The sequence below is a fragment of the Malaclemys terrapin genome, chromosome 20, assembly GCF_027887155.1.
Source record: "Malaclemys terrapin pileata isolate rMalTer1 chromosome 20, rMalTer1.hap1, whole genome shotgun sequence".
In the NCBI taxonomy this organism is placed as follows: domain Eukaryota; kingdom Metazoa; phylum Chordata; order Testudines; family Emydidae; genus Malaclemys; species Malaclemys terrapin.
In genome coordinates this window covers 15,023,836-15,042,346 of record NC_071524.1, presented here as the reverse complement: position 1 = coordinate 15,042,346, position 18,511 = coordinate 15,023,836, and the positions used below count along the sequence as shown (strand labels likewise).

At 58.6% G+C, this 18,511-nt stretch overlaps 1 protein-coding gene across 1 annotated transcript; it reads right to left on the bottom strand.

The window, feature by feature from the left end:
* Positions 1 to 16,045, bottom strand: CAPNS1 (calpain small subunit 1). Its single transcript, XM_054009919.1, has 11 exons — positions 15,938 to 16,045; positions 10,741 to 10,974; positions 6,571 to 6,604; positions 5,121 to 5,210; positions 4,141 to 4,198; positions 3,545 to 3,609; positions 3,041 to 3,109; positions 2,279 to 2,357; positions 2,050 to 2,166; positions 1,097 to 1,155; positions 1 to 653 (listed from the first exon to the last, which is right to left on the bottom strand). The coding sequence occupies exons 2-11, from the start codon at positions 10,929 to 10,931 to the stop codon at positions 627 to 629; spliced, it is 789 nt and encodes a 262-aa protein (XP_053865894.1). The 5' UTR covers positions 10,932 to 10,974; positions 15,938 to 16,045; the 3' UTR covers positions 1 to 626.
* Positions 16,046 to 18,511: the final 2,466 nt, after the last annotated feature.

Sequence of the window (18,511 nt, the reverse complement as noted above, 5' to 3'; positions counted from 1 at the left end):
CAAGCCTCTACCGTAGCAGCCTGAAAAAATCGCTATACATGACCTAGCCACTAAAGGAAGACAGAGCCAGGTGTGTCTGCCCAGTCAACAGCTTTTCCACCTGCCCCCGCCCCGGCCCATGCCCGGCCTCTCTAGGGCCTGGGCGGAGAAACTGCATGCAGGGAAGGAACTGGCCTGGTTGGCTCCCACTCAGCCGAGGAAATTCCAGCCAGGGAGGGAGCCGGAACCCGAGCCGATGAGAAATTAAAATCCGCCGGCGCGTGGGGAGGGGTCAATGGTTCCATTGATTGCTGCGTTTGGCTTCGTTTCTGCCCCCTCCCGCCGGAGCTGGGAGATCCCGAAGAGGGATCAATGAAGCGTGGATCATATGCCAGCAAACATACCTCAAAATCAGAAGCCATTTTATGCCCCCTCCCTCCCCCACAAGTGACCCGGAGGAGAGCTGGCGAGGGTGGGGGATGGAGAGCAGGGGACATCTGGTCTTCCAGGGAGCGAGGAGGGTTGGAAATCAAAAAGCAAAGAGAAGGGCGGGTCGCAGCTGGCGTGGAGAGGCCCAGGTCGCAGCATGGAGCCCGGAGAGGCCAGGGCGCGCTCCGGGCCGTCGGTCCAGGCTGGCGCGCCGGCTCTTAGGAGTACATGGTGAGCTGCAGCCACTGCGGGGCAGAGCGGAAGAGCGGTCAGGAGAGAGCGAGCTGGGCCGGTCAACACGAAATACAGACTGCCCCGGCGGCAGGCAGGCTCGCAGAACCCAGCAGCGGGACAGGATTGGCCTCTGTTTTTAAGGTGGGGTGGGGAGGGGCCATTCCCCATGGACCTCAATGGGGTGGGGGTGCGGGGCTGGGGGAGGGGCCCTGGACCCCAATAGGATTCTCCAGCTTTGCAGGGGTGCGGCTGCTCCTCACGCCGCTGGGAAGATCCCTGGCCCCTGCTCCGCCCCCCCCCACGGAAGCCGGGCTGGACCCGCTAACCCCGGAGTTCCCGGCCAGCCCTGAGGGGTGGGGCGGGGGAAGAGGGAGGCAGGAACCACATCGGGGTCCCTTGCTAGACAGCAGGAAAGAAAAGGCCGGGGGGGCAACCAGCCTCCCGCCTCACTCACCTCCTGGATGTTCACCCGGATCTGCCCGTCCCCGTCCTTATCCAGAGACTTGAAGGCACCTGTAGGAGGAGAGGGGAAAGGGCGGCCTCATGGTTAATACACTGGGCTGGGACTCAGGAGAGCTCGGTTATCTGTGAGCGACCTGTGAGCCCTGGGGGTGGGGGTGGGGGTGATAATCCTGCCTCTCTCCCCCTCCCCACTTGTCTATCTAGGCTGTCTAAATCTGGGGCAGGGACCATCTCTCAGCACGTGTCTGCAGCACCCGGCACAACAGGAGCCACCCCCATCTTTATCCTCTGCTCATGGAGATAGAACCCAGGAGTCCTGGCTCCCAGCCCGCCCCCACTCTAACCATTAGCCCCCACTCCCCTCCTAGAGCTGGGGATAGAACCCAGGAGTCCTGAGCACAGGGATGGAGATCAGATCACGAACGACCCACCCTCTCTCCAAGGCAAATGCCCCCCTTCCAGACAAATGCCCGTGACCCACCCCCCTGAAGTCACAACCCACAGATCCAGAACCAGGAGGTTCCCCTGAATTGGTTAGGATTAACCCCTCGGTTTCCGGCTGGAGCGCCTAGTCACCGACAGAAATCCGTTTTGCCAGAGGCCAGGGCGGAGGGGTCGAGATGAGAGAGAAACCAGTTCAGGTGGCATCATCCACCGTTGCTGTTATTTTTTTGTATTATTTCTTGTATTAGCAGAATGGGCCAGGCGATGTCTATTTTAGTGCTATTAGGTGTATTACGGTAGCACCTAGGGGCTCGCGTCATGGATCAGGCCCCCATTGTGCCAGGCGCTCGCTGTACATACATGGAGCAAAACCCAGATGGGCGGGGCCCAGCTCACACTAGAGGCAGGGGTGGGAGGGGCGGAGGGAGGGGAGGGGGGGCAGAGGACCCCAGAACCCACTCCCCCCTCCCCCTCCCCAGGACCGACCCGCAGGCCACTTACGAAACATGGCATCCAGGCGAACCAGGCAGCTGATGAAGTTGTCGAAGTCCATGTGGCCGTTCTCGTCTGAGTACCTGCGCACGATCATCTGATACAGCTGCTCGTTCAGCCGGAAGCCTGGGGGGAGAGGGGGGAGAGAGAGTCACTCCCCATCCACCTGAGACAGCCCTTGTGGGTCCCCGTCCCCCCACCCCCCCCCCGCCAATCCCACCCCTCAGCGGCTCCTTACCCGCCGCCTCGAAGGCGCCTGGCAGCTCGCTGCTCCCGATGGTGCCGGATCGGTCGGTGTCATACTGTTTGTAGACACACTGGGGGGGGGGGGGGACAAGTTGGTTATGGGATAAGAAAGTACCCCCCCAGCACAAACACACAGCCGCTGATTGGGTCTAGGCAGGGAGGGGGACCACAGACAGAGAGATGGCTGACGTGGGTGAGAGGGGAAGGGAACAGAAGCCAAGATTCCTCCCCCCGCCCCCGAGAACGGCAGAGCGGAGGAGAGAAATAAGAAACCACCACCCCACCGCTCAAGTGGCACATGGGGGGCAGGTGAGACACAAGAGAGACACCCCCCCACACACTAAAATGGCAGCCCCTCCCCAGAACGCTGGGTGATGGAGGGAGCGGGCGGAACATCACAGGCAACGCAGCCCCTTAACTCTGCCCCAAGGAGGGGACTGTTTGGATCCCAGCTACCCCCCTGCTGGACACCCCTGGTACCTCTGGCAGGTAGGCAGGGGAGCGGCGCTGGGAATTCTGGGTACCCAGAAGGCAATGCAACAGCAAAGCCCCCCCACACGCAGGGCTGAACGTGATGCATGTCAATTCCAGCCGGGAAGGCTCCTTAGAGTCCAGTGCTCTTAAAAAGCCCCCCCCCCGAGACTGGGATCCCCAAGGTCTCTCGTTCCCCCTCCTGTCCCCACACCCCGGGGGGGGGGGTACGGTCGGGCCTCAGCTACGCGTGATAGCTGCCCCTCTCCCCCCACCTCTCTACCTGCCACTTCTTGACGTTCCCCCACAAATACTTGAACTCCTCGAAGCCCAGCTTCCCGGTTGTGTCGCTCTGAAGCGCTCGAGGTCAAGGAACAAAGACGTCGGCCAAAGCCACCCGGGGCCCCGCCAAGCCGCAGGGAGGGGATCCGGCAGCACGGGGGCCTTCAACATGGGTGGAAACAGCCCCCCTGAGACTCTCACCTGTGCAGGGGATCTCCCCAGCCAGCGTGGAGCTGGGCATATGGAGCCCAGCACAGGGGGCGGATCGGGGGTGTGGCCAGAGCGCACTGCCCTGTGGCTATTCCCTGCCCCCCAGAGCCCATAGGGGGTGAAGTGTGAGTTAGGGCAGGGGCTGGGCAGGGCCTAGAATATAGGGAGAGCAAAGGGGGCTTAAAGCCCCCACCGCCCATCCCTGCCCCAGGCACAGGGGGCGCGGGAGCTGTGAATCAGGCCCTGGTATCTTTAAAGGCTCCTGGGCTCGGACGTCAGTTTAGGAGGAGGATACATCCATGACGGCCACCATGCTGCGACAGGTGTCAATCCCGAACCCATCCGTCTTCAGGTCGGGATCTGGAAGGCAAGAGAGCAGGTTCGGGCAATGACGCGGGCGGCGTAAATACGACAGGGCTCCAGGCCCCGGAGCTCTGCACGGCATCGATGCTACTGCCTCTGGGGTGTGGAGTCCAGTGCCAGGCAGCTCAATGCCATGGAGATACCAGAAGTTCAGCATCGTCCCCCATTGCTCAGAGAGGGCGGCTGGCTAGCTCAGACACCAGATATGGGCTGGAGGCAGGACACTCTGGCCCGCGTTATACAGGGCAGGCGAGATGATCACAAAAGTCCCTTAAAACCAATGAATCTAGGAAACCAAAGCATGGACAGCAGCTCGCCTGAGGTCACACCCCGAGCCAGCCAGGAATGGAACCCAGGAGTCCTGGCATTCCCTAGGTCCCCTGTAGCATCAGGACGGACAGTTACCAAGCACCACAGGACAGCAGTGCTCTGAGAGGCAGGGTCCAGCCAGCCCGGACCTTTTAACCATTTCGTAAATGAATCAAGTGACGCGGGGTTTCATTTAAACGGACCGCGGGCCCCACTTACGTCTGGTCACCACCTTGTTGAGAATGTTCATCAGCTCAGTGGCGCTCACTTCCATATCCTGTCACAAAGCACAGAAACAAGGGGGACGTCACAGCGGGCTGGAGTAACGCTCGCCCTGCCTGGTCTCTCTGGAGCACGTCGACCCGCAGGGAGCCACCTCCCGGCTGCTCCTGGATGGAGGCAGCCGCCCCCTTGGACCCATTCCTCACCCCATAACTAGGGCCCTACTAAATTCACTGTCCATTTTGGTCAATTTCACGGTCATAGGATTTTAAAAAATTGTAAATTTCATTATTTCAATCTGAAATTTCACGGAGCTGTAATTATAGGAGTCCTGACCCAAAAAGGAGTTGTGTGTGTGTGTATGGGGGGGGGTCACGAGGTTATTGTAGGGGGGGTTGCCATACTGCTACCCTTACTTCTATGCTGCTGTTGCTGGGGGGGCGCTGCCTTCAGAGCTGGGCGCCCGGCCAGCAGCCGCCCATCTCCAGCTGCCCAGCTCTGAAGGCAGCGCAGAAGTAAGGGTGACAACACCACACACTCCAAAAATAACCTTGTGACCCCCCTGCAACTCCCTTTTGGGTCAGGACCCCCAATTTGAGAAACGCTGGTCTCCCCCGTGACATCTGTATAGTACAGGGTAAAAGCACACAAAAGACCAGATTTCACGGGGGGCGACCAGATTTCACGGCCTGTGACACGTTTTTCATGGCCGTGAATTTGGTAGGGCCCCACCCATAACTCAACTAGAGTCCCATGCTGCAAAGGATTCTGGGCAGGGCCATCTACAGAGAGGAAAGGTCACAGGGCAACCAGAGGCCTTTGCTTCTGGGGCCTGACTTGCAAAGCAGTTGTGAATTGGCTGAGAATCAGTCCCAAGGAGGGCCTCGGTGAAAAGTTTGGCCCAGGGAGATGCCCTCAGGGCTGGGCCGGGGCCCCTTTCTGATGGATGCAAAGAGAGAGGAGGGCAAAATACTTACATCTCCAGCCAGCTGCGTGAAGAGGCGCCGAAACTGGCGTACTTCCTCGCTCTCGTTAGCTTCCACGTTGGAGAAGTGGCTGCGAGGGGGCTGGGGGGGGCAGAAAGAAACTGAAAGTTACAAAATATAAATAGCCAGGGTGGGTTAAACATATATCCATGTCTCTCCACTGACCCAAAGGGTCACCCACCGGCAGGTGCAGATGCCTTAGCAAAAAACGTTTAAGCATCTGAAACGGAGATCTAGTCCAAGAGGAGGGGATACCTGGGAACCCTGCTCTTGTTTGGATAGACAAGGAAAGCAGGAGACGTTCGGCTCGTTGCAAGGCAGGTTTGGATATTTTATAAGCAGGGTGGGGGGGGATTGTTAGCAGAAAGCGTTTTCCCCCAAGAGTGCCTTGAGCTAAAGAGGACTGGACAGGGACAACCCCCAAAGGGCCAGATACTCAGATGGTGTCAATCAGGAACAAGACAGGCTTCCCGGTGGGGTAAACGGGTGTCACTCCATTGGAGTCAATGGGGCCAGATCCCCCGCTAGGGCACACCCGCATTACTCCATTGACTTCAAGAGAACCAGTTTACCCCACCAGAGGAGAATCTGGCTCCAGGAGAGACAATCCGAATTAATAAAAGCCACTTTCCCCTCCCTTTCCAGTCAGTGAGATTTTCTTTGCAGGGCACGATCCAGTTCTCCAGTCATCCACGGCGTCCTCCAGGACAAACAGGGAAAAGGAGACCTGAATTTCTAACGTACGACATGCCACCTTGGGCTGTCTTTGTCTCCATAAGCAAGAAGCCAAGGACATGAGGTCCAGGGCCGGCTCTGGCTTTTTTGCCGCCCTAGGCAAAAAAGCCACCGGGAGGGTGCTGAGCCCGGCCGGGGCTCCGCTCTCCCCGGCGGCCAGAACGCCAGGGGGAGGGCGGAGAGCCCCCGGTGGCCAGAGTGCCGGGAGCAAAGCGGAGAGCCCAGCTGGGGCTCTCCGCTCTCCCCGGTGGCCAGAACGCCAGGGGGAGGGCGGAGAGCCCCCGGCGGCCAGAGCGCCGGAGGGAGGGCGGAGATCCCGCTGCAGCTCTCTGCTCTCCCCAATCGGCCGGAGCGCCGGGGGGAGGGCGGCGAGCCCAGTCGCGGCCCCGCTCTCGGGCCGGAGCACCCCGCCGCGCCGCCCCCCTCAGGCGCCGCCCCAAGCACATGCTTGGTGGGCTGGTGCCTGGAGCCGGCCCTGATGAGGCCCATTTACTTCTCTTTGCAAATCACTTTAAAAAAACAAAGCAAACCGCAGAACGCTTCCTGGTGGGCAGACGCCTGCATTCACGCGGCTTACTCCCACCAAGGCAATGGGGCTCCGTGCCGGAGGACCCTCCCCCACACGCCTGGCTACAAACTCAGCACGTCCAGGGCCCATGTTAGTAGCTGACAGGAGTCGTTAGAACCGGCTGTGATCAGGACTTACCGGTGGCTCCGGATTATACTGAGCTGCTGCTTCGCTGTGACACAGGGGGAAAGAAAGAGGAAACCGTTACGAAGGGTCTTTTATAAACACACAAGTTATTATAGATTTGCATTATGGCAGCATCAGCAAAGACCAGGGTCCCGTCGGGCCAGGCGCCGCGCAGAACCTGACTGAGACAGTACCTGCTCCCAAGAGCTTCCAATTTGCATAGACAAGGGAATAGTTATTATTCCCGTTTTACAGATGGGGATACGGAGGCCCAGAGAGATGCAGTGATTTGCCCAAGATCACACAGGGAGCCCAGTAGTGGAGCCAGGCATTGAATCCAGATCCCCCGAGTCCCAGTCCAGTTCCTTAATATTTAATGTATTTAATATTTCGAGTGCTATAGAAGAGAGGTGGCTGAGGCCAAAAGCGTCCCGGAAGTGAAGATACGGCTGTTGTCAAGTGAAACAATGCACCTGAAAGATGTAACAGGAATCACCTTTTAGTTGTGTGTCTGGACAGTGCCTGGCACCATGGGGTCTTGGCCCACTCCTGGGGTTCCTAGGGTGCCACCTTAATACATGTAAGAGCACCTCCCTGCTATACAGAGCAGGAAACTGAGGCACAGAGCCACATCCAGGCTCTCACAGAGACAACAGCAGAGCTGGGAACAGAATTTAGGGCTCCTATCTCCCAGTCCAATGCTCTAGCCACTAGACCACGCTGCCTCCCCTACACACAATACATGGCATGATAAACTGCAGAACCACTTTCTAATTTAGAGGTAGATCCCTGTATACACAGCTGCCACACCCCACCCCCAGAGGTGGCTGCATTTCAGTGCTGGGTGAGGGATCCCTGTATACACAGCTGCCACACCCCACCCCCAGAGGCGGCTGCATTTCAGTGCTGGGTGAGGGATCCCTGCATATGTGGTTTGCCAGGCGCTATGTATGGAAAGCGCTGGGGGAATATCAGTGATGAGAGAAGGGCCCAGCATCAGGGGAAGAACCGAGGCGGGGACAGAGAAAACAGGGACTCTCCCCTGCGCTCGTCTAGGGGCACGGGCAGGGTTTTCCTGGGGCCTGTGCCTCTAGCTAGTTCCCACTATGTGGGCAAACCAGTCTGACCGAAAACCGAAGCAAGGCGGAGCGGTCCAGCCAGCCCTAATCCCCAGCCCTCCCTCCATCCCCCCACAATCAATAGGCCAGGGCACCGCATTCAAAGCAACACCTCCTAGCCAAGGAGAATCCACTTCCCCCAAGAGGCCACGGGATTCTAGGGTTCAAGCCCGACCAGTAAGGGGATGGGTCACTGCCTGCCCTGTGCCTTCAATGCCCTGGCTTTACCCAGCCTGCAGGCTAAAACCAGGACCCCTCCAGCCCCTAAATCGCCCTGGAGGGACCAGCCCCTCTCACTGGGCCCCCACCGAGAAAGCAACAGGTCCTCTGCCTCTCCTCCATCCCAACAAGCAGACACTCCACAGAGCTCGATCAGCGGCTGGTGATTTAGAGATGAAAGCCAAGCGAGTAGATTCACAAAGGCCCGTGGGTCAAGTGATGCCAAGTAATAGGGAGAAAGGCCGAGACGGGAATTAAAGGGGAAACGAGCAAGACACAGTCTTTGTTCAAGACGCCTCTACTCGCCCACTCTCCTGTCCAGCTTTGTGACAGAGATCAAAGTGCTCAGATCCGTTGTCTCGGCCTGCCAGCACCTCGCCCAGCCTGGGGGAACCCCAAAACACCACACGCTCCTCTGGTGCCCCGGCGCCAACAGATTCCAGAAGGATCTGGGATATGTTCCCAGAGAGTAGTGACCAGTGATTCGCAGTCATGCTGGAAGGGCATAACGAGTGGGGTCCCGCAGGGATCAGTCCAGGGCATTGAAGGCATAATATCTTCATCAGTGAGTTAGATAATGGCAGAGCGAGGACACTTATCAAGTTTGCAGACGATACCAAGCTGGGAGGGGTTGCAAGTGCTTTGGAGGAGAGGATTATAATCCAGAAACCGGAAAGATGCTCTGAAGTAAATAGGATGAAATTCAACAAGGACAAATGCAAAGTACTCCACTTAGAAAGGAACAATCAGTTGCACGCATACACAATGGGAAAGGACCGCCTAGGAAGGAGTACTGCGGAAAGAGGTCTGGGGGTCAGAGTGGACCACAAGCTAAATATGAGTGAACAGTGTCACCCTGTTGCAAAAAAGAAAGTGAACATCATTCTGGGCTGTATTAGCAGGCGTGTTGTAAGCAAGACATGAGAAGTAATTCTTCCACTCTACTCCGCGCTGAGTATTGTGTCCCTTCTGGGCGCCGCATTTCGGGAAAAACGTGGAGAAACTGGAGCAAGTCCAGAGGAGAGCGTGAACACGGACGCAACCAATAAACGGGCCCTTACAGCAAAGAACAATATCAGCAGGGACACAGGCAGCCTCTTTAGGACCTGGCTAGGGAGCCTTTCACCCACAGGTTCACCGGTTCGAATCTGGCCTGGCTGAAAATTGTTACACTCCCCACCCCGGATGGCTGTATGGTGGCCCCTGCCTGTAATGAATTCGGGAGGTCTCAGTCCAGTTCCTAGCGAGATCTATGCCCCTGGCACATAATCCACTACCCTACCTGGCCACTCAACAGCCACCAGGGCGGACCTCTCCTCTCCTCTCACCCTCTAAAGCGGGTCCCTCCGGGTCGGGGCAGGGCACAGCAGCTGGGAATGAGAGACCGACCCAGCCACTGCCCTGCTGGGTGACTTCGGGCACGTCACCTACTGGGCCTCAGTTTCCCCGTCTGTAAAATGGGGATGATGACATGTAAAAGGTTGTTATAAAGAGGACAGTGATTCTTCACATCCATTGGAGGCAAGGACAAGAAGGGATTGGCTTAACTGGCAGGAAGGGAGATTTAGGTGAGGTATTAGGAAAAACTTTCTAACTCTCGGGGGAGTTCGGCTCTGGAACAGGCGATCAAGGGAGGTTGTGGGATCCCCACTGTTGGAGGTTTTTAAGAGCAGGCTGGAAAAACCCCTCTCAGATATGGTCTAGGTTTACTTGGCCCCTGCCTCAGTGCTGGGGGGGGGGGGGAGGAAGAGGTGTGGACTAGGTGATCTCTTGAGGTCCCTTCCAGTCCGACATCTGTGTGATTCTGCCCTCCTTAATACAGCACTTTGAGAGCTACAGATGAAAAATGCTAGACAAGAGCGAAGTATTAGTATTACCACCCTTCAGATCCAGACATTCAAGCCAGCCACTTCGGCCAGCAAACAGGACAACATCAATTAAGGAGCCTGTCTGGGGTTTCTTCTCCCACTATTGGAGACTGGCACACTCAAACTCATCCCGCTGTCCTTGATCCAAAGGCACTCCCCCCTGCCTCCCCCGCAATTCGATCCGAGAAAAGAACCCAGGAGTCCTAGTGCCCAGACCCCCGCTCTCAAGTTGTCCAAAGTCTACAAGGAGGAAAAGATGCACATTGATCTCTCTGGGCCTCAGTTCCTCCATCTAGAAAATGGGGTAATGAGCCTTCCTTCTTCGGTCTTATCTATTGAAATGGCAAAGGCTGTCTCTTAAAGTGTGTCTGTGCAGCGCCCAGCGCGACGGGGCCCCAATCTCTGTCATTGTGAGTCTGTGCAGCGCCCGGCGCAACGGGGCCCTGATCTCGGTCACTGTGTGTCTGGGCAGCGCCCGGCGCGACGGGGCCCTGATCTCGGTCACTGTGTGTCTGGGCAGCGCCCGGCGCGACGGGGCCCTGATCTCGGTTGCTGTGTGTCTGGGCAGTGCCCGGCGCGACGGGGCCCTGATCTCGGTTGCTGTGTGTCTGGGCAGCGCCTGGCGCGTTGGGGCCCTGATCTCGGTTGCTGTGTGTCTGGGCAGCGCCTGGCGCGTTGGGGCCCTGATCTCGGTTGCTGTGTGTCTGGGCAGCGCCTGGCGCGTTGGGGCCCTGATCTCGGTTGCTGTGTGTCTGGGCAGCGCCTGGCGCGTTGGGGCCCTGATCTCGGTCACTGTGTGTCTGGGCAGCGCCCGGCCCGACGGGGCCCTGATCTCGGTCACTGTGTGTCTGGGCAGCGACCGGCGCGACGGGGCCCTGATCTCGGTTGCTGTGTGTCTGGGCAGCGCCCGGGGCCCTGATCTCGATCACGGAGCCCTGGCAATACCAATAACAACAACGACGAGGCTACGTACGAACCTGATGGCATTGATCACTCCTCCAATGATGCCCATGGCTCCGCCACCGCCTCCCCCACCTCCAGCCCGTCCTCCTCCACCGCCGCCACTCAGGAATCCTCCGATCACATTCCCAATGTTCCCTCCGAAGCCTCCACCTCCGCCTCCTCCCCCTCCTCCTCCTCCTCCAAGGAAGTTCTTGACGAGGAACATCGGGGCGGTTTCCTAGCTGGAGGAAGACCTGCGAAAAGATGGGCTGGAAAGAAAACAGACAAAGGGCTGGTCAGTTTCACTCTCCCTCAACCCACTGGTGGTCCTGCAGTGGCCTTGGTCTACAAAGCGCTGCCCCCCCTTTCCCCTTGGGGAGACGACGTCTCTCTCAGGCAGGTTTTCAGCACAGACCCTTTGCTCAGGAGTAACTGCCCCCTCCGCCCCACACACAGTGTTTGCTCAGTGTACCTCGCCACAGAAGCTGCTCATAGGTGGGGAAGCAGGATGCTGTGGGAAGCGGCTGGCTCAAGCGCCTGGTTAGTTAGGCACACTCCCGGACAATGTCAGGGCCCAAACCTGCAGGGGACCGGTGCCCTCTAGCTCCTGGAGGGGTAGGGCCCCAGCACCTGGCAGGATCTAGATCGGGTGTTGCCAAAACAGGGAATCAAACTGGAGATTAACCACTGGAATCTGGTGCCGTGCTTTTGCAGATAGACAGCGCGCTGGGAGGGAAGCAGGGTCTAGTAGTTAGAGTGGAGGGGACTCCTGGGTTCTAATCTCAGCTCTGGAAGGGGAGCAGAGGGGGCTGGGAGCCAGGACTCCTGGGTTCTAATCTCAGCTCTGGAAGGGGAGCAGAGGGGGCTGGGAGCCAGGACTCCTGGGTTCTAATCTCAGCTCTGGAAGGGAGCAGGGGGGGCTGGTGGCCAGGCTTCTCACATTCTATTCCAAGTTGTGGGCAGGGAGCAGAGACTAGTGGTTAGAGCGGGGAGGACAGGGGCTAGGAGCCCGGACTCCTGGGTTCTAACCCCAGCTCTGGAAGGGGAGCACGGGGGCTGGGAAGCCAGGACTCTCACGGGGGAGTGGTATCTAGTGGTAAGAGCAGCAGAGCTGGGAGCCAGGACTCCTGGGTTCTAGCCCCAGCTCTGAAAACACTTCAAAGTCCCCAGCTTTGAGAAAAACTTTTCCACCATCAGGCTGAGACGGACAACGCCTGCGACCCAATGATCCCCTGCCAAACCACCGCACAGAAACAAAACAAGCAAGAAAGAGGCAAAATTAATAAAAAACAGCAAAACAAAACCCCAAATCCCTACCCCAGGCAGGATTTTTTCCCCCAAAAAGGGAGACACGGCAGAGACTCTATGAAATCCACAGGGGATTTTGCTAGTGGAAAAAGCCCGGATACAACAGTGATGGGCAACAATACAAATGACAGAACTCTGGAATCTCTCTCTGTACATCTGTTCTGAGTTCTGGGAGAGGAACACAGCCAGGTCAGAGAGGACTGATGGGCGGTTTGGGGGGAGGGGTCAGGACTCCTGGGTTCTATCCCCAGTTCTGGCAGTGGGATGTAGTCTAGCACAGAGCCCTGACCCGAACCAGACAGGACCAACTACAAGCGTTGGGTCTGTGTCAGGTGGGAAAACTGTGCCCCTCACTCCACAGGACGCAGCAGCGGGCAGTAGACGCCCGGGGCAGGACACGCAGCCGCCGCTGTGCCAACCCCACGGGCAGGAGGTGCACGGTGGCACGGCCACCGGTTTGGGGAAAAGGGTTGGGTCAGAAAACGACTCCATCAGCTCAGGTCTGGGTCTGGGGCGGACCTAAAAATTAAGCACAAGCAGCCCCTAGTCTAGAAGTTGGATTGGGAGAGACTGGAAGTCAGGCCTCCCAGCTCTGCCACTAACTTCCCGTGTGATCTCAGGCCAGTCACGCCCTCGTTCCGTGCCTCAGTTTTCCCTGCTGTGAAACGGGGAAAGCACCCGCCATAAACACCTAGCGGGACCGCCAGGGTTCATTTAAAAACTGGCCGGTGCTGCCGAGGGACACAAAAGAACTTTGTTTCGTTAGCGACTGTTTTCCCTCGTCTCTTTTCAGCGGGCGAAATCACCAGCCAGTTTCAGCGGAGCGGGTAGATCTTTGGACGATTTAATGCCGGCGCTGCAGGAACTGCGGCGCCCAGACGATGCAAATCGGAGAACACTGGGGCATTGTCTACGCCTACGGGGCATTTATAAGCGGGGCGGGGGGAAGAAAGGTGACTGGGCTGAACTGGCCCCATGTCAGCTGCCCACAAAATGCATCTGCTGACTTGCCCCGGGGCAGTCGGGGAGAACAAGCCGGATTCTATCGCGCTTGATGCACGAGATGTAGGATCCCCAGCAAAGCCCCAGCGGATTCCCGTGGCTTGATTTGCAGGCCAATCCGATCTGCCTGAGCCCCCGTAGGGTCTCTGCCAAGACACCTTTAGCACGCGACACCCCGAGGCCAGTCTAGCTCACAGGACAAGCGGGGTACGACAGTAAAAGCCATATGGACTCAGCTACCCACCTTTCCCTCTGTTTAATGGAGTGCGGTGGGGGAATGAAACAGGAGTCCTGGCTGCTCTAACCACTAGACCCCACTCCCCTCCCAGAGTTGGGAACAGAACCCAGGAGTCCTGGCTCCCAGCCTTGCTGTTCTAACCACTAAACCCCACTCCCCTTCCACCTGTAAAGAGAACCCGGGAGTCCTGGCTCCCATCCCCCCTGCTCTAACCACTAAACCCCACTCCCCTTCCACCTGTAAAGAGAACCCAGGAGTCCTGGCTCACATCCCCCCTGCTCTAACCACCAGACCCCACTGCCTGCACTCTGTGCCTGAGACCCCCTGAACAGAACCCAGAAGCTATGAGGCCTCGACCCATCCTCCGGGCCGCACAAAAGCGAGCGGAGCGCCCCAGAGCCGGAACTGCAGCTGCCCGGGGGCAGGCAAGCTGGGTGCAGGCTTCAGCTGGGGAAAGGAGCAGATGCTAGAGCCGCGAGCGGCCTCTGGGCACCAGGCCAGAAGCCTGGGGGGAAGAGAGAGACAATGGGGCGTTGTCTCCACAGGAGCAGCTGGGGGGGGGGGGGGAGGAAGGTTAATGGGGGGGACATGAGCTGGGTCAGAGGAGACACACAAACATGGTCCCCGTGGGGGAGAGGTATCCGTGTTCCCCGGGGTGAGAGGAGTCCAGTGTAAAGGGGGTCAAGAGATCCCTGTGGGGAAAGGAATCCAGTGTAGGGAGGAAGCAGGCGATTCCCTGAGATCCAGGTGGAGGAGAAGAAATCCAGTGTAAAGGCTGGCAAGAAATCGCCCCCGAAAGAAGGATCCCAGGAGGAGGGATGGTGGGACGGTGATCAGAGGTGGAAGTTGTTCCCGGGGCAGGGGAGGAATCCAGTGGCAGGAGAAGGGGAAGAGAGAATCTAGTCCTAAGAGGATCTCCCTAGAGCAGGGGTTCTCCACCAGGCGTACGCATACCCCTGGGGTCCATCAACTCCGCCTCGTTTTACAACAGGCTGCATAAGAAGCACTACTGAGGCCAGGACAAACTAAAATTTCAGACCGCCCATGACTCGTGTAGACGACCCACCGAAACGGAAGTACAATATTGATATTCCGATGGATTTCTTTTAGAAGGCTCTGGTCAAAATGAGACTGTCAGCCAGTCCTGGGACACTTTGGTCTTTTGAGGTCTGGTTTGGCAAGCAAGTCGGTCTTAAGCGTGGGGCAATTTGGGGGTGCGCGAGAGTCGCGAAAGGGGGACAGTCGTCTGGACAGGTTGAGAGCCGCTGCCCTAGAGATCCTAGGGGAGGAATCCAAAGAGAGCAGAAAGTTGGAGGGGCAAAGGGATGGAGTGGGAGGGGAGAAAGGGCCCCAGCGTAGGAGTGGAGGGTAGATTTCAAGGGATCTAATGGGGCAAAGGGGTTACCGGATAGGGATTTAGAATCTTGCTATAGAGGGAGGAACCCAGAGGGACACGTCTCCAGGGAAGGAAGAAGGATAGAGAGGATGGAGGAGGGAAGGATCCAATGTGTGAAGAGCTGAAATCTCCAGGGAAGAAAAGAGGGGATCCAGAGGGAGGGGTTCAGAGACCCCCCCAGGGGGAAGGGCAGGAATCCAATGTGGGGGGATTCAAAAGGGAATCCCGGGGAAGAAAAGGGAGGGGATCCAGTGTGCATGGGGGCAGGAGGGAAACCCCCAGGGGAAGGGAGGGGATCCCATGTACACAGGGAATCCCCAGGGAAGAAAAGATCCAATCCACATGGAGGACCAGACGGGGATCCCAGGGGAAAGGGGAGGGGATCCAGTGTGCAGGGGGAATCCCAGGGAAGGGAGAAGATCCAGTGCATGGGGATCAGAAGGGGGATCCCCATAGGAAGGGAAGTGATCCAGTGTGCAGAGAGCAGGAGGCGATCCCAGGGGGAAGGGGAGGGGATCCAGTGCTCAGGGAGCAGGAGGGGATCCCAGGGGAAGGGAGGGAATCCAGTGCATGGTGATCAGGAGGGGATCCCAGGGGGAAGGGGGATCCAGTGTGCAGGGGGGATCCCAGGGGGAAGGGGAGGGGATCCAGTGTGCAGGGGGGATCCCAGGGAAGGGAGAAGATCCAGTGCATGGGGATCAGAAGGGGGATCCCCATAGGAAGGGAAGTGATCCAGTGTGCAGAGAGCAGGAGGCGATCCCAGGGGGAAGGGGAGGGGATCCAGTGCTCAGGGAGCAGGAGGGGATCCCGGGGGAAGGGAGGGAATCCAGTGCATGGTGATCAGGAGGGGATCCCAGGGGGAAGGGGGATCCAGTGTGCAGGGGGGATCCCAGGGGGAAGGGAGGAGATCAGAAGGCAATTCCCAGAGGAAAGGGAGGGAATCCCGGGGGCCTGGGGCAGGAGGGGATTCCCCAGGGGAAGGGAGGGGATCCAGTGTGCAGGGGGATCCCAGGGGAAAGGGAGGAAATCCGGGGGGGCCGGAGGGGATCCCCCAGGGGGAAGGGAAGGGATCCAGTGTGCAGGGGGATCCCAGGGGAAAGGGAGGGGATCAGAATGGGAGGGGATCCAGTGGGCGGGGGGGATCCGGTGCACGAGCGGCCCACAGCCCCAGGGATCTGGGGCAGCGGAAGCCAGGGAGAGGCGGGCAGGACGGGGGCCAGCAGTGGAGGGGAAGGAGCCGGGGACCCCGCGGGAGGCGGGGTGGCGCCCCGGGTGCCCCCAGCCCTACCTGCGGGAGGCGATGCGGGGCTCCGGGCTCTGCCTGCAGCGGGCCTGTGCCAGCGGCCGGGACGGGACTGCGGGACCCACCACGCCCGAGCGAGTCACTGCGGCGGGGCGGGCCCTAGAGCCGCAGCCAGAGGCGCCTCCCCGATCCACCGGGGCCCTAGTGCCGCCCCCCTGGCGGAGAGAGAACCCAGGCGTCCTGGCTCCCAGCCCCCTGCCCCCTACTCTAACCACTTGACCCCACTCCCCTGCCAGAGCTGGGGAAAGAACCCAGGAGTCCTGGCTCCCAGCCCCCCCTGCTCTAACCACTAGATCCCATTCTCCCCCCCCCCCAGCTGGGGAAAGAACCCAGGAGTTCTGGCTCCCAGCCCCCCCTGCTCTAACCACTAGATCCCATTCTCTTCTCCCCCCCCCCCCCCCAGGGCTGGGGAAAGAACCCAGGAGTCCTGACTCCTAGCGCCCTGACCCCTGCTCTAACCACTAGATCCCACTCCCCTCCCCGAGCTGGGGAAAGAACCCAGGAGCCCTGGCTTAATTCAGTGTAACCATTGTTAGGGTGGATAGATGCCCAAAGCCAAACATACCCCATACGGGGCTCCAACCCACAACCCCAGAGAAAGACCCATCTGCCTCCATAGCTGAATTAGCCACTCGGGATGGGGTAACTCCCCACAGGCAGCTCTCCCATTAGCCTGAGTAGGATCACAGAGACGCCAGCCAACACAAGTCTGCCCCAGGGACTCCTTAGATGGGGGGCTTAGTGGTTAGTGTTGGGGGAGTGGGATTCAGGACTTCGGGGTTCTATTCCCATGGACAGTGGGATGGAGTTCCAGGGGTCAGGATGCCTGGGTTCTCCTCCCCGCCTGGGCTCTCCTGGTTAGAGCAGGGTGGAGCTGGGAAGCACGATTAGTGGGGCCCAGTTCTCAGCTCCGGGAGGGGAGTGAAGTCTAATGGTTAGATTATTACTGGTATTAGGGTAGCACCTACGAGCCCCAGTTCTGGACAAGGACGTGACCCCCCATGAGGCGCTCTACAGCAGTGCCCAGGGGGGGTCAGGACTTTGAGGGCTGAGTTCCCTGCAAGCGGATCCCCAGGTAAGCCAACGAGGCTCTGCATGGGCATAGGCCTGCCTAGGATCGAGGCCCTTAGGCGGGGGGGAGACACATGGACATTATCACCCATGCTCAGTGCTTATGTGCCCCGCTGCTCAGCACCGGGGACAGATTCTGCTCCTGGAGTGACTCTGGATTGGCCCAGATGTCAACACCAATCCGAATCCAGCACCCAGACTCAACACGTTGTGGGTGCATGGGTGGATTTAGCTACATCCTGTTTCTTTAAGGGAGTTAGATCTCCACCCCTTACTCTTCACTCCCCCCCCCCATCTCTCTTTAGCTGCAGGCAGTTCAACTATGAGGCGGAGTGGAAAAAAAACTCATTGTGGTTTCCCCAGGAAAAGGGGCGTGGGGAGGGAAGCTCCCTGCTCTGAATCAGGTGCCTGGAATGTGAGCCTACAGGGTCTCCCTGCACATCCCTTCCAGGAAGGGTTGATTCAGACTCTGAAAACATGCGAGGATGGGCGAGGAGAGTTGGTTACAATGGGCTGGGTGCTCTCACTGGTTTACACCCGCAGGGGAATCTGGCCCCCTTGACTCCAATACAGTTAGGTTAATTTCCACCTCTGGGAATTTGGCTCATCGACGCCAATAGACTGATGCCGATTTACTCCGGCTGGAGATCTGGCTTCAGAGCCTTTCCCGGCAGCACAAGTGACCCATTTGCTCCTGGACAGGGCTTTCTGCGGTCCTGCATCGCGTTCCTCCTAGATACACAGTGAGGCTGAGTTTCCGCACGGTCACTGTCACCACGGAGAGTGAGTGGGAAATGCTAGGGTAACAGAACCAGGCCCTGCTGAGGATTGTCCAATGATGATATGATGCTCTTAGACACCAGATCTCAAGGCACTTTGCAAAGGAGGGCACCAGTATCATTATCCTCATTGGACAGCTGGGGAAACCGAGGCAGGGGCCGGGGAAGCGACTTGCCCACCAGGTCGGCTGAGTCTCAGTACCGTGCCTTGTCCACTAGACCATGTTGTCTAAGGCCCAAAAGGCAAAATTAGCAAAGGCTTAGGTAGCAGATGCTGCTTTGGGGGAGGGGGGGTTAATACAGCATCATGCAGCCTGCAGGGGGGGGGGGAGAGACCTGGGGTGTTTCCATTTAATGCAGGCAGCTTCAGTTGTAGTTTTCACGGCAGAGCAGGGCACAAGCTTCCCCCCAGGGTGCCCAGCCCGGGCCTGGGGGCAGTGGCTGTAGGGACCAGTTTATTGGCAATATGGCGAGGTGGCTCAGTGGGGGGCGCTCTCCCCTGGCAGTCAGGGGTGGCTCCAAAGCTTCAAGGTGGGACTCTAGGCCCTGGCTCCTGGATTGGGAGGAGCTCATTTTTCACCCTTCCTCACCCTCCCAGCCCCTAGTATCACAAAGGGGAGGAATTATTTTTTCGCCCCTCCGCCGGGTTGGCACTTTCCCCCCGGTCCCTGCTTCCCGGATGGGGGTGCGGGGACGTTACGCCCCTCCC

Bases quoted from the DNA above. Each gene is read 5' to 3' on its own strand.
- CAPNS1 (XM_054009919.1), bottom strand. From the start codon at position 10,931: ATGTTCCTCGTCAAGAACTTCCTTGGAGGAGGAGGAGGAGGGGGAGGA. The intron at 5,211-6,570 runs GTAAGTCCTGAT...TGCCCCCCCCAG, and splicing joins AGTATAATCCGGAGCCACCG to CCCCCTCGCAGCCACTTCTC. The intron at 2,167-2,278 runs GTAAGGAGCCGC...CTCTCCCCCCAG, and splicing joins AGGCGCCTTCGAGGCGGCGG to GCTTCCGGCTGAACGAGCAG.